The 15,886-nt window shown below is 42.2% G+C and overlaps 1 protein-coding gene across 1 annotated transcript in view; it reads right to left on the bottom strand.

Annotated features, from left to right (window-relative positions):
* The window catches only part of PARP1 (poly(ADP-ribose) polymerase 1), a 42,758-nt gene that overhangs the window by 15,041 nt on the left and 11,831 nt on the right, over positions 1–15,886 (bottom strand). The window contains exons 5-9 of the mRNA XM_083434417.1: positions 12,824–12,920; positions 11,446–11,562; positions 10,767–10,943; positions 2,183–2,324; positions 1,245–1,385 (exon numbers count right to left, since the gene is read on the bottom strand). Of these exons, the coding sequence (XP_083290543.1) occupies positions 1,245–1,385; positions 2,183–2,324; positions 10,767–10,943; positions 11,446–11,562; positions 12,824–12,920 (674 nt within the window). The remainder of the gene's footprint in view (positions 1–1,244; positions 1,386–2,182; positions 2,325–10,766; positions 10,944–11,445; positions 11,563–12,823; positions 12,921–15,886) is intronic.

The raw sequence follows: 15,886 nt of genomic DNA on the forward strand, positions 1-15,886 counted from the left end.
AAGGGAAGCAGAGAATGCTGTGTCATTCTTCTTGCGATTTCTTGCACATGCAAGTTATTTTAATTTAACTTACAAGCTCAGCTCTGCCTTCGCCGGTCCTGGAAGGAGCCTTTTAAAAAGTCCCGTATGCTCAGAGACTTTGCGCCTGTTCATTGGGGGTGATAGGAAGCCCAGAGCACTTGTTCTTTAGATGTCCCTTTTATGAAAAGGCACATAGTAAGACCACTGAGCCCCTACTGGTGAGGCTTGCTGACCTCCCGGAAAAGCAAAAATTCGACCTTTTCCTGTTATGCAAAGATCAGAAGATGACCCAGATGGTTGCCAGATACTGTGTACAGATCTGTAGGCACAGACCATCTCCCGACTCAAACTAGTTCGTTAAGAAAATCTCCAAACTTGGTTCCATGGGTAACTCTGGGTCAGCTCTCTGTGGTAGTTTATCTTAAAGGTTTTATGTGTCTATACGCTTATAGCATTTATAAATTTTAAATTTATTGTTGTACATTGTTTTAATTGTTTGGTTTCCTTCTGGGACTGTACCCAAAGTGTGTTTTATAAGTTGGTCTCTGACCGTAATAAATTATATCTAATTTAACTTACAAACCACTTCCCATGAAACATCCCGAAACAATTACCAACAATGACACTGATAGCACACAACAACCATAAAACATATAAAAAACAATTTCAAACCCAACGCAGATACTGACCAGCATAAGATTCTCTGCTCAAGAGGCTTGTTGCAAAAGAGTGGACATCACTAGGCACCAAAAAGACAGTAAGAGGTGCTCATCTGATATGTAATAGGAGGGCGTTTCAAAGGGTAGGTGGCACCACAATAACATCCCAATGCCTGAACTAGGGCTAGAAGTTATCTGGTTTTCAACGTGATATATCACCAGCTAAATGCTGTGATATACTGATATATCGCAATGTCTGAAATAAGGATGGCGCTATATAGAGGCATTGGCTGGCTTCACGGTTTTTCCCACATGGTGATTTTTGCACACAATGCACCACACACATCGTGATTCGCGATATATTTCCAGGTCAAAAATGATGAAACCAATATCACGATAGGGGCTTCAAATTGGCTTCAGACAATATATCAATCTATCGCCCAGTCCTAGACTGCACTGTACTTCTTCTTTTCATATTAACTAGTTACCTCATCTAACGTCACCCTTTTCTCCTACTGGGAGTCTTCCTGTTTCTTAACACCGCCCATTAAGAGCATTACTCACTTTGTGAGCTGATGCACAGATCAGCTTTGTTCACAGTAGCCGTCACCTTTCCCCCAAGTTCCTCAATGACAGACTTGATTTCATCCTTGTTCTTCGACAGTTTTCCAACGATCAAAATCTTCATGCTACTTAACGGTTTACCTGGCAGTTGAAAGGTAAACACAGACTGTGTGATGTACAGAAGAAACACAGGAGACACAAAAAACTCTGAACATATTGAGAACCTCCACACACATCAAGGTTACCCAAATTTTAAGAAAATGTGTATGAATTGCTTAATTTATAGAGTTTATTACATGAAGTTACAATTCTTAATGACCATCAAGACTTTGCCTGGCACTGCCTACAAGCATTAAAACTTGTATTTGCATCATGCAGGCTAGCCTCTTTCCACCTCCCCCCCCCCGGCCTAAAGCCTTCCATATGTTTTGGATTACAACTCCCATCATCCTTTACCATTGGCTGTGATCGCTGTGGCTGATGGAAGTTGTAGTCTAGCATGTGATGGGCACCAGGGTTGGGGAAGAGTGTTGTAAGTTGTTAGTTTGGATCTTCCCAAACTGTGTGTCACGACGTGTTAAAAGAGAGTTGGCTGCAGTCTGTAGGTGTGCCATATGAACACTCCCTGCACTCCTCCTGGGGCTCGAAAAAGGGCTTAGTTTAACCTCCAGTTTGCTGGAAGAACTGAATTACTGTGTCGCGAAATGTCTCAAAAGTGGGTCACCAACAGGAAAAGTTTGGAAAGCTCTTGTGTTAGTTGATATTAGGGGGCTTATTATGCTCCAGTTAGCCAGTCGGTGGCAGCAAGAGGACAGAAAAAGGCCATTTCTGCCCTGTGCTTTCCTCACCCCTTTCAGCCAATTCTGCAAAAATTTTGGAACGTTTTCTTCATCAAATCAGTTTCTCTTTAGTATGAACAATGCCTGCAGGTTATTTACCTGCTGGTGCAGCTGAGTTCTCTGTAATATGGGTAGCAACTGTTGGAGGAAGGGCTGAGTTTTCAGAGGCAGCCTCTGGAGGGAATGCTCTATCCTGCTTCTTAAATTTGAATTTCTTTAGATAAGCAATTTCCCGGAACTCCTGCGTTTTGGGTAAGAAAAGTTAACACACGTGAGAAGATCCCACAGGCTACAACAATGATCAAAATCAACTTAATTCAGAGAATAATATTTGCTATTGTGAAGATTCCTCTGCACTACTAGAGGGCTGCTTCTCTCCAAAAATGTAATTCACCCTGGACTTGGAGCCACACACAATTTCTTTCAAGAGGTTTGGGAGCTGCACGGTCAGGGGAAAAACAATGCTGTCCAGGGATGTAAAGACTGCAGAGAGAATAACTGGGTGCACTCTTCCCACCTTGGATCAAATCTATGCTTTCAGGTGCCATAAGAAAGCTGCAGAGAGGACTTCCGGTCCAGCGCGATCGCGATTGCAAGCGGGGATTTTCCAAGCGGAGAATCCCGTGTTTTTCGGAGGGGAAAAAGGGGTTCCACAGGGCGCCGTGGTCCCCGGAAAAAGTACCTGGAGGGTGTCCAGATACACTGGTTCCTGCAGAGCTGAAACGCAGACCTCCCGGCCGTCAGGTAACTCCCGTTTGGGAGCGAAGAGTACAGCGGGGGGAGACGCGGGCTGAGGGAAGCCATTACAGCCTCCGGAAAACGAAGCCCCGAGCTTGCAGCGTGAGCGCTGGGTTCTCAAAAAAAAGGAATCCGACCCTAAAGAATTTATTAAAACTGTATCTGAGACAAAGGAAGGTCTAGGAGCAAAAAAGAAAGCTAAAAAAGAGCTCAGCATTGTCTGGAATCAACTTAAACGCAAGGACATAAGCAAAGCAGGGGGGGAAAAAAAGCGAGCGACGCTAGCGGCTAAAGCTCCTCTCTCCCTCTCAACCTCTAAAAGAACTCAAGAGGATACAAAGTAGCCGAAAAGAAGGAGAGAGTTGGGAAGGAGGGCAAAGGGACTAATATTTTGTTACTTTAAGTTCTCTTGGTATCAGAAAGAGGAAAGAGGAAGAATGGAAGCTTTCTAGCCTCATTTCTGACAAAAAGCTCTGCGGAACGGAAGTGAAGCTTCCGACTCCATCTTAGTTTTTTTTTTTCTTTTTTTGAGTGTATACGACGGAGCCCTGGGTGGTGGAGAAGAATAAAGGGCTTGGAATTTTCGCTGCGATTTACCGCCTCTCTAGGAATTTGGACATAAAATAAAATCTTTAAGGACTAATTACGTCTACTCTTGAGTGTTTGGGACTTAGAACTCAGAACTGTTGGGAAAAGTGAGGTTTTTCTGGATTCCTTGAACTTATAGAGACCCCTGGTGGACAGGAAAGATATAACAACTGGTTTTTTTTTTTTCTTTTCCTCTCTCTTTTAATATTATTTTTTTTTTCGATTACCATTTTGTTGCACTTGCTACTATTTTTGTCTTCTCTCATATTTGAGAGCTTCAATTTAAGAAAAGGGGACCATTAATTCTAGGGGTCACCAACTATTACTAGAAGGAAATCTTTGTAGTTCTTACAACATATGGACTAACTTTGTTTTGCTTTTTTCTTTTTTGTTTTTTGTACTTTTTATTTTTTATTTTTCTCTTTTTTTCCACCGTGGATGCTGGATGCCGGATGCTCATTTCTACATTTTAATTTTTACTTATACTCACAACAACATGAGGATTTAGCCTAAGTGGTGGCAAGAAGATAAAGACCAAGCTTCTTTTCTGTTTTTCATTTTTTTTGATCTCTTCTTTGCTTGGTGGGGGGTGACTGGAGTAACAGAGGACTTAAAGTAGGGACTTTATTTTACTTTGGAGGGATTACATCCAGATTTTGTATCATAGAAATCTTAGGAAGGTCTAACCTATTATTTGAATAAGAGTCTCAGGAAGGAATAACTTACTGAGCGGCAAAAGGGTTAAAGGGTGAAAATAAGGGAAAGAAGAAATTACTAATAGGCTTAAAAGAAGATTGTGTTGTATTCATATTGGGAGTGTGTTTTGCTATTATTATTGAGTTATTGTGACTATTGTGATGGTGATTTCTGTTCTGCGGAAGTGACTCTCGAAATTGTAAAAGCAATAATTTAAGTGTGGAAAATGTCTCATCAACAAAAGAAAGGAGGAAATGGGGGGACTCCAGCTGAGAGAAAGGGATCAAAGCAGGAATCGGATTTCAAATCAGAAATATTAAAAATGTTTGCAGATATAAGACAAAGTGAAAAGAATTTAGAATCCAAATTAGAGCAAGTAGATACTAAGATTGGAAAATTGGATAGGAAAATAGATGAGACAGTCAATGAACTGAAGGGACAGATTAAAGAGGTGTCTAAGAGAACACAAGTGCTGGAAGAAGGTATGAAGAGGACACGGCTGGAAATGAAAGAATTGAAGAAGGAAGATGAAAAGATCAAGGTGGGGCTCTCAGAAGTAAACAGATCACAGGAAGAGATGTGGGATGCGATTTCTATGAATGAATTGCGACAGCGAGAAGTGAATTTAAGATTGAGAGCCATACCAGAGACTCAAGGAGAAGACATCAGACGAAAAATAATAACAGAGCTAGCACAATGGTTGGAGTTACAAATTGAGGAAGTGGATAATGCAGTACAAAATGTCTTTAGGATGAGAGTAAGAACGACCAAACCAAAGAAATTTCCAGGCGATTGCCTCATAACCTTTAAGGATAGAGACATAAGAAATCTGATCCTTCAGAGAAACAGGGAAAAAAGATTATACATAGATGGCAGTTACATAATCATCTTTAAAGATATCCCAGTCAGATTATTAAAGCGAAGATCCCCATATAAATCTCTGGTGCAAATTCTTAAAAAAAACAGCATTGAATTCAAATGGGAGTATCCAGAGGGGATATCTTTTACTTATAAAAGCAAGAGGCATAGGTTGAATAGGCCAGAAGAGATAGGCAAGTTTCAGAGAAAATATAAGGAATTGGTAACAGAAGACGAGGAAGATAAAGATAAAGGAGCATTCGGAGGAAGTGGAGCTACTGGTGGTCTGGACTCAGACGAAAAAGAGAGGAGAGGGGACGGGATTGGTGAAGAAGAAGAGGAAGAGGAGGAGGAACAAGAAGAGGAAGAAGAAGCGGAAAGAGTATAAGAAAAATAATTTATAATTTAATTCTTATTTATTGTTAATCAGGAAGTACAATGGCGTTAAAAATATGGAATTGGAATATTAATGGGATGAACGAAAAAAAAAAACGGAACAAAGTGGAACAATATCTAAAAAAGAAAAACTTGGACATTATCTGCCTACAAGAAACACATGTTGCAAGAAGACACAAGAAAATTCTGATTAACAAAAGACTGGGGAATGAATTCATATCATCTGATAAAGAAAAGAAAAGAGGAGTAGTTTTGTATATTAAAAACAAAATTGAAGCCCAACAAATTTTTAAGGATGAAGAAGGAAGAATAATCGCTGTACAGATCAATTGGCAAGGCGATAGATTGATTATAGTCGGGATTTATGCACCTAATGGTAATAAGACTGATTTTTATAAAAGCCTGGAAGAAAAACTGATGGAATATATGGATCAGAAAATAATTGTGATGGGAGATATGAATGGGGTAGTGTCAACAGAAATGGATAGACTAAGAGATAAAAAGACGAAAGAGGGCAAACTACCCAAAACTTTTTTTGAAATGGTTAAAAACTGTAATTTGACTGATATTTGGAGACTAAGACATCCACTAGAAAAGCAGTTTACGTTCTACTCAGAATCTCAACAGTCAATGTCTAGAATCGACCAAATTTGGATTTCTAACGATCTAGTGCCAAGAATCCTACAAATCGAAATCCAACCAAAAGTAATTTCAGATCACAATCCAATTAAATTAGAGATAAAAGGTTTCGAAGAAAGAACTTTCAGATGGAGAATGAACGATTACCTTTTGGACGATCAAAAAATTGTACAAGGCGCACAAAAGAAACTGATGGAATATTTTGAGGATAACTGCAACAAAGGTACGAAGATAAATACAGTGTGGGACGCAAGCAAGGCAGTGATGAGAGGGTTCTTTTTACAACAGAATTCAATCAAAAAGAAAAATAGAGAGAAAGAAAAGAGAGAAATCCTAAAACAAATAATGGATAATGAGCAAAAATTAATTAAAAAACCAAATAATTCCAAGATTAAGCAAAGTATAAAGGTGCTCCAAACACAATTTGCTATGATAATAAATAAAGAAGTGGAGTGGAACATCAAAAGGTTAAGACAGAGAAATTTTGAATTTGCTAATAAATCTGGAAAGTGGCTTGCTTGGCAAATTAAGAAAAGGAAAGAACAAAGCACAATAACCAAAATTATAGTAGATGGCGAAGAGATAACCAACCCGAAAGGAATTAGAAAAGGATTCTTGGACTTTTATAGACAATTGTACAAAAGCAACGAAAAAAATAGCACGAGGAAAATAGAGAGATACCTAAGAGGAAAAGAGGTGCAAAAGATCCCGACAGAAATGAAAGACAAGCTGAACACCCCAATAGAAAATGAGGAAATAGCAGAGATTATAAAAGAGTTGAAAAAAGGGAAAGCCCCAGGACCAGACGGATTTACAGCAAGCTATTATAAAGAGCTAAGACAGACCCTGATGACACCATTGAAAGAAGTAATGAATAATATCTTGAAAGAAAAGGAAATACCGGAGACGTGGAAAGAAGCCTTTATAACTTTTATTCCTAAACAAGAGGCAGACCTAACACAAGTAAAGAACTATAGGCCAATTTCCTTGCTGAATACAGATTATAAAATATTTGCGGGAGTATTGGCGAGCAGGTTGAAAAAGTTATTACAAGAAGTTATCCATGATGACCAAGCAGGCTTTCTTCCAGGCAGGCAGATGAGGGATAATGTAAGAAATATAATTAATATTTTAGAGTATCTGACAGCCAGGAATGAGAAGCAGGCAATTATGATGTTTGTGGATGCCGAAAAGGCATTCGATAATATTTCATGGGACTTTATGTTAAAAAACTTAGAATATATGGGGATTGGGAAGGATTTTTTCAACGGAATAAAGGCAATTTACACGGAACAAAGAGCAAAATTGATGGTGAATAATGTAATGACGGAGGAGGTAAAAATATCGAAAGGTACAAGGCAGGGATGTCCGCTCTCGCCTTTGCTGTTTATAACGGTTCTGGAGGTCTTTTTAAATTCAATTAGGAAAAATGAGGTGATAAAAGGGGTGTCAGTGGGTCAAAATGAATATAAAGTGAAGGCTTTTGCGGATGATCTGGTACTAATGATGGAGGACCCGATGGAGAGTGCAACCGAAGTGATAGAAGAAATTGAACAATTCGGCAGAGTGGCAGGTTTCATATTAAATAAGAAAAAAACTAAAATTATAGCAAAAAATATGGAACAAACATTGATAGAAGGTTTGCAACAACAAATTGGTATTGAAGTTGTGAAAAAAGTAAAGTATTTGGGAATATGGATAACCCCAAAAAACATTGATTTGTTTCAGAATAACTATACACCAGTGTGGAACGGAATTAAAAAAGATCTGGAGGTGTGGGATAGATTGAATCTATCATTCTGGGGCAGAATTTCATCGATCAAGATGTATGTGCTCCCAAAGATGTTATTTTTATTCCAAATGATCCCAATACTGAGAGGGACGAGGATATTTAAAGAGTGGCAGAGGAGTATCTCAAGATACATCTGGCAAGGCAAAAAGCCGAGGATCCAATATAAATTGTTAACGGATGCGAAAGAAAGGGGAGGTTTTGCTTTGCCAGACTTGAAACTATATTACGAGGCCTCATGCCTATGTTGGATAAAAGATTGGATAAAATTAAAGAACACCAAATTGCTAGATCTGGAGGGATTCGATAACAGATTTGGGTGGCACGCGTATCTTTGGCGGGAGAACAAGAAGGGCCACAAAAGTTTTGAAGACCACATCGTCCGGAAATCACTAAAGGAAGTATGGGAGAGGTATAAAAACTTGCTGGAATCAGGGGTCCCACATTGGTTGTCACCACTGGAGGTCACGTGTGTTAAAAAAACCAATATGAAAGGCAGTTGGATTACTTATGGAGATTTAGTGGTTAAAGACGAAGGTAAATGGAAATTGAAGCCATACGAACAAGTAAAGGAATACGTATATGATTGGTTTAATTATTACCAAATAAATGAAATGTTTAAAAAAGATTTGAAAGAGAAAGGCTTTATAGAAAAAGATTCAAGATTTCAAAAGGAAATAGTAAATAATGACTGTAAAATTATCTCAAAAATGTATAAAATGTTATTAGAATGGTGTACGATGGACGAGGAAGTCAAGTCGGTAATGATTCACTGGGCTAAGGATTTTGGGTACAATATATATTTGGAAGAATGGGCGAAAATATGGAATGATAACTTGAAGTTTACAGCATGCACCACATTAAAAGAAAATACAATGAAAATGGTATATAGGTGGTATATCACACCAGTTAAATTAGCAAAAATGTTTAAAATCAATAACAAATGTTGGAAATGTAAGGAGAAAGAAGGAACCTTTATTCACATGTGGTGGGAATGCAAAAAAATGAGGGGGTTCTGGGAGTTGATTCATAATGAGTTAAAGAAGATATTAAAATATAGTTTTGTAAAAAGACCAGAAACTTTCCTTCTAGGTATAATGAGAAATGAAATTAACAAAAAAGATCGCAAATTCTTCCAATATGCAATAACAGCAGCGCGAATTTTAGTGGCCCAAAAATGGAAACAAGAAGATCTGCCGACTGTAGAGGAGTGGAGATTGAAGTTAACGGATTACGCAGAATTGGACAAGTTAACAGGGAAAATCAGACACCAGAAAGATCACAAATTCATTGAGGACTGGGAAAAATTTTCGGAATATTTGAAGAGCGTATGTGATGAACAAACAACGCTAGTGGGTTTTAAAGAAGCTTTGTGAAAAAAATAAGGAATATTGCAAAAATGTAAACAAATTAGCAAAGATATTTATTTATTTACTTATTTTTATTATTTATTTAGCTACTTACTTATATATTTGCTTATTTAAAGGTGATACGATAATTGAGGAATGCGTAAGGAAATCTTAAAAACGGATGATTGTCAGAGAAGCTGAGGGAAGTCCTTAAAATTGTAAATATGTTAATTGGAAATATGCAGGATTGTTAATATTTATGAAAAAATGGAATAAAAATATATTGCAAAAAAAAAAAAAAAAAAGAAAGCTGCAGAGATAGTGCAGGATAGTGCGCACCCCGGAAATGATCTCTTTCAGCTTCTGCCTTCTGGAAGAAGGTTATAAAGACTAGGAATAGCCGCCTGAGAAACAGTTTCTATCCAAATGCGATTTTGGTTTTAAACACAGTGTAAGGAGACTCTATGGGAGTATATTGTATTTAAAAATGGGGTATCAGAGTTTTTAGGGGGCTAACCAGGTTGGGATAGCAGGCTTGTTTGGTTTTTGAATGTCTTATGTACATTTTTCAATGTCATTGTTCTGTATGGGACAATGACAATAAAGATCATCGTATTGTATCGTAAATACATTTTTGCTTAGAATTCCCCTCTGCATTCCGAACTCAGTGAGGGGGGGGGGAGGTTTTGCTGGGAATCTAGGCTGCACCCCCGTTACCCATCCCAGACAGGGCTCTAAACCATTTCTGCTTAATAAAACCAAAAATTCCCGTGTTTGTGATGGCAGCATAGCCCAGCAGGCTGATTTACTGCAAACTTGCTCTTTCTTACAATAAAGCACTGGAACAGATCGTGCTGGAGTTTTGGACGCCCTCCTTTGGCATCCCTGCGTCAAACCACTCGAGTACACAGGCTCCCCTTGGGACCTGCGGTTCAGAACAGGACCCTGGGCCAACCAAAGCAAGCCTGGCTCTGCCAACTGTGGAAAAAATACTGTATTTTTCACCATATAGGACGCACTTTTTCCCCTCCAAAATGAAGGGGAAATGTGTGTGCGTCCTATGGGGCGAATGCAGGCTTTCGCTGAAGCCTGGAGAGCGAGGGGGGTCGCACAGCTCTCCCACGGCTTGGGGAAAGCTGCCTGCACCCCAAAGCCTGGGGGGGCGCTGAGCTCAGCATGCCCCAAGCTTCGGGCTTCGCGCAGCTTCGTGCAGATAGCAGCCTGCTGCCTGGAGCATGGGGCGCGCTGAAGCCGTGGCTGGGGGGGGGGGATAATTTTTTTTCTTTATTCCCCCCCCCAAAAAAAAACCTAGGTGCGTCCTATGGGCCAGTGCGTCCTATAGGGCGAAAAATACGGCACTGCTGGAGATGGAGAGAGGAAAGGATGGAAAAACGAAAGAAGTATCTGTCTCCTCCTTTCTCTCCTATTGATGAAGATGGAGCGAGGCAGCTGTGCGTGGGACAGAGCCAGTCCAATTTCTCCAGGTCCAGCCCAAACCTATTTTCATCAGAATGATGGTGAGGGAGGCAGGAGAAGGGATGACAGTACTGGGCAGCACAGGGAGACTGTTTGTGTGTGTAGCTATTAAATAAATTAAAATATGCAGTTAAAAACATGATGCACTGCCCACCTTTGGGATTACCCAGTCTTTCCTTTTGGGAGTCTGCGTCTTGGCAACACACTTGGTCCAACCGGTGATGTAGCGTGTACAGTAGTAAGCGTCACCCTTGAACACAAACTGCCCTTTGCACTCCTCGCAAGGCAGCAGAGCCCCAAAGGCCATCCCATCTGCAACACAGTCCAAAATCTAAAAAAGCCATGAAAAGACAAGAAAAAGAAAGAAAGAAGGAAAAGAGGAAGTATTTATTGCACCATACTACTCATAGATCACCAACTCAGGACCTCACTCTGCAGCAAGATGGCCTGCAGTTCTGGAGGTCCGTTCTTAACCTGAAACTGTTCTTAACCTGAAGCACCATTTTAGCTAATGGGGCCTTCTGCTGCCACCGCGCCGCCAGAGCACGATTTCTGTTCTCATTATGGTTGTAAGTAGAGGTTCCACTGTACTGAATATCTCCTCTCTCAATTTTATCTTGTGAGTCGCCCCAAGTTCTTCAGTTGAAGGGCAACAAAATTAACACTTCCCTACATGCGGACGCAAACCACATTCTTCTTGAAGCTATTAAGAGTAGGGCTTTCCCTCCATAAAGGTTTCACTTTGCCATCATTTACCTAAATGTAATTAACGTGCAAGGAGTGTTAATACAGAGCAAGTCAAAATGTTATCTACAGGAGAGCATCCAACTCACAGCGGATTCCCCAGAAGGAATGTCCTGCTTGTTGGCTTTCAGGAGCTCTTTCAGGTCGTTGGTGGAACAAGCTTTCTTCAACTCGTCTTTGATGTTCCAAATCAATTCCGTCTGTTCCTGTAGAAGAGAACAGCACAGGTAAAAAAAAAAGATTTATTTGTTAATGGAACTATTAAAGTGAGTACAGTGGTACCTCGGGTTACAAACGCTTCACGTTACAAACACTTTGGGTTACAAACGCTGCTAACCCAGAAGTAGTACCTTGGGTTGAGAACTTTGCTCCAGGATGAGAATGGTAATCGCGCGCTGGCAGTGCGGAGGCAGCGGGAGGCCCCATTAGCGAAAGCGCGCCTCAGGTTAAGAACGGTTTCAGGTTAAGAACGGACCTCTGGAACGAATTTAAGTTTGTAACCCGAGGTACCACTGTACATGCAAGACACATGGCAAGGAACATTACAGGTGATTATGTTAAGGTAAAATGCTATCTTCCATATCAGAACTGGGTAACCTAAGCCCGAAGGGCTGCATAGATTAATTTCATGTGGACAGTGAGGTGGAGAAAATGTAGGTGGAGCAGAAGGGGTTGCAGACTGAGAAAAAGGGGGTGCCCCATGTTGGAAGTGCAACAGCAGGGATCATTCAGTTTGTATCCAACAGCACGGTTAATTTTGTTGTTAGCAAGTCAGCTAACAAAGGAGTGGAGATATCAGCTTTTCAACACTGTGGTCTGGCGATATATCGCAATGTTAAAAAAACAAGCTGCATTGGCCTCAGCTTGCGAGGCGCCAGGGGAAATTGCCACCGCTCTCACTGTGGGAGCTGAGGCTGTTTCACCCCAGTGCCTAGGGGACTGGGACAAGGCAGCTTCTTTCCACAGCTCATCTGGGGAGCGGGAGGGCTCCCCATCCCCAGCAGAGCCATCCCTGGTGCTCCCCCTGCGTGTGTGGGAGCCAGTGCCCGGCTGGGGGATCCTCAGCTGAGCAGTTTAAAGAGGCATAGGGAGGAACAAGCTGTATCGGCACCCCAACAATGCAGCTTTCTTCTCCCTTTGCGCAGTATGAGGCCAGAGTGGGATGGCGGTTGCACTCAGCGATATATTGCTGGTGAAACCACCACTGCTCCTGAGTCTCCTGGTTTGTTTATGATATGCAGCCAATGTTTGTTTTTGGCTTACTGACTGTGATCTGCTTGGAGCAAATCTTGCATATATGCTTGGATTCCAAAACGCTTTGGGATAGAGGCACTGCAGAAAGGACAATCACTACTTTTATTCTGTACGTCCGCACGGCTTTTGAATCCCCCCACAGAAGGTAGTTCAAGGGTGTTTAGTCAGCGAGAAGCAAACTAAGAAACAAAGAGAAGTCACTGAGAAACGCACCTTCAGCAACTTCTCCTGTTTAGACTGTTTTTCTTTCTCCTTTTTTGGTTTCTTTTTTGTGACTACGTTGGCATCCACCTCATCTCCTTTTCTCTTCCTGGAGGAGAAAGAAAACTCAGGTCAGTAGTTACTCAAACGTTAGCCCATCAGTTCCATTTACTAGTTCTTGGGCAGCACCAGGTTATGATGCAGTGGCATTGCAATGGGGGGGGTGGGGGGTGGAATGCCCTGGGTTCCATGTCTGACAAGTCACCCAGCGGGGGCTTGCAGCAGCGCAAGCAGCCATTGCACCGCTGCAGCCGCATGTGGAGAATCCTCTGTTCACAGCTGCAGCCGCGAGCAGAGGATCCCAGCACCAAACCACTAAGTACAGCGCATGTGCCGTGTAGCACACATGTGCTGTACGTAGCGACACTGCACGTGCGCTGTATAGTGGTTTGCATACGAGCGGTGCTGGGATCCTGGAGCAATGACGGAGGGATCCCGGCACTGTCTGTACGGCGACAAATTGCTATACAGCGCATGTGCGGCACATGCGCCCTATGTAGCGACGCCCACCCCGGGTGTCACGACATCTTCCTTCGCCCCTGTTATGATGGACTGTATATTTGGCATAGGCTTCCCCTTCCTTTCTTTGCAGCTTTTGCATGTATCTGTTAGATCTGTTTCAAGTATCCCCATCATCAAAATGCAAATCAGGAAACTGAAAAGTGCCCAGAAATGGTTTAACAATTTGAGATACATTGAGCTAAATGGAAAATGGGTTAAATGTTGTTAACTGAAAACAGCACACCAGATCACAGAAACATAGAACTGTAGAGAATTTCCTTTTCTCTTCTCTTTTTTAACCCTTTCCTACTTTGAGCTTAGAGACTGGTCAAGCGCTTGGGACTTCTGTCTCCAGTCTCAGATTGCAGTCCTAGAACACCTTGCAACCAGCTTTCTGAACAAAGAAAGCCCATCTTACCTACCCCTTCCTCAAAGCATTAGCTATCCTTAGCTATCTTGATGCTCTACAGCAGGGATGGGGAAACTGCAGCATTCCAGATGCTGTTGGACTCCCTCTCCCTTCAGGCCCAGCCAAGGCGGTCAATTTTCAGGGATGATGGGAGTTATAGACTAACCACATCTGGAGAGTCATAGGTTCCCCACTTAATACCAATGGCACTAAGACTGCAGCCTCTTTCCTACTGCCGAAATCAAAGCATTTCCCTCGATCATTTTCACCACACTTGCCAAATGGGCAAAAGGTCTCCTCGCCCTACCTGGAGACAATGGGAATGAACAGGGGACCTTCTGCATGCAAAGTAGATGCCCTATGACTCAACCTTTGGCCCCTTCCCCTAGGAATGAAAAGGAAGCGACTGAACTGCGCCACAATGCCTTGTTTGGTCTTTGCGTGCAAAGGTCTGCCTATTAAATGAGAAAGCTTCTTGAAAGTCTAGCCATTTTTGAAGACCTGGATATGTCTCTGCTGCATGTGAACTTTTTACATGGCCGCATGTACAGAAACCAAGAATCTAAGTGATTTCAAACTAGCAACCCAATGACAAATGAAGCTGCTTTTAGCACTGACACCAAGCGAAGTTATTTTCCACCGTGATTCTAGCACCGTTCTGTGCTTCTGTAGTAACCTGCCAAGCAAATGCAAATATTTCATTATGGAAGGGGTGCAGGAGCATTAATGAAAAGTTATCTCCTTTGAAAATGGAAGCAAAAGCCCCCCACCCTGGAAGCTTTTGCATAGTCAAAGCCTCCATGATTAGGCTCAGTTGCCAGAGCAAATCATTTATCCAGCTTCAGTTTCCTATGCTGCTCTGGGTGTGAGGCAAAGCAGCGGCCTCAAAATAGACACGGGAAGAAAGCATGCAAATCTGATCCCTTGGTTGCAAGCAATAGCTGACGAGTGTAAACATGGCATAGAAGCAACTTTCCTAAGAGCAGCTGGGTGCTTTGTCTGGCTCACAATACCATCCACCATCCAAGTGTTGAAGTAAGGCTTGTACAGTCATACCTCATGTTGCGTCCGCTTCAGGTTGCGTTTTTTTCCGGGTTGCGGACTGCCAAAACCTGGAAGTACCGGAATGGCAGGTACTGTGCAGAAGTGCTACATCGCACTTTGCGCCTGCGCAGAAGCACCGAATCGCAACCTGCACCTGCGCAGGTGCAGGTTGCAAATGCTGCGGGTTGCAAATGTGTATCCTGCAGAGATCACATTCGCAACCCGAGTGTCCACTGTATATATATTTCATGAGCTGCAGAGGTCTGAACAACCTCAGCTAGAAGTTGGGTATTTAGCATTTGTCCACACTTCCAATTATCCCGTGCCTAGAAAGCATGGATGTGAGTGGTTTTCTGTTTGCTCCATGCTTTCTAGGCATGAGTCTGAAAGGTCTTCTGTTTGCCCCACAGCTTTCCCTGGAAAACCCAACTCTTTAACACTAAATCAGAGCAAATGGGGAAAAACCCCAGTTGACATTTGCTCCACTTCCGTGGCAGAGATCGGGTTTCCAGGGGAAAGAAGAGAGGGACGAAAGGAAATCTGGATTAGCCCCGACAGCTATGTTTCTCAAACTTGGATCCTCAGCTGGACAACAACTCCCATCAACACTAGCCAGCAGCACCAGTGGTCAGGGATGATGGGATTTGCAGTCCAACAGTGCTGGGGACCCAAGTTTGAGAAACACTGGTCCTATACTGTGCGACCATCTTATGTTTGTAGGCACTCCCGCTGTACCAAAGGAGACCCTGTTAAGGGCTTCACACAAGCAACCACTGCTTAGTCAAGACACCTTACTCCCTGTGCCACTAGGGCAGAACAACGGGCATAGTCTGTGACTATGAAGTGCCACCTTGCTGATAGGCAGCCCAGCATGACCAGGTAACTCCATGAACCAAGAAGGTCAAATTACAGGACTTCAGTCTGAGCAACTTGTCTCGCAAGGAAGGTTAAGTTGCTGCAGACTACCTGAGCCCCCTGCCTGAGCTAATTGAACCAGTCTCCTGGCAGCTCTCTGAACATCCTCTCTGAAGAAAGACCTTTTAAAGTTTCTGGCATTACTG

Source organism: Podarcis tiliguerta (genome assembly GCF_965153285.1).
Source record: "Podarcis tiliguerta genome assembly, chromosome: 3".
NCBI lineage: Eukaryota > Metazoa > Chordata > Lepidosauria > Squamata > Lacertidae > Podarcis > Podarcis tiliguerta.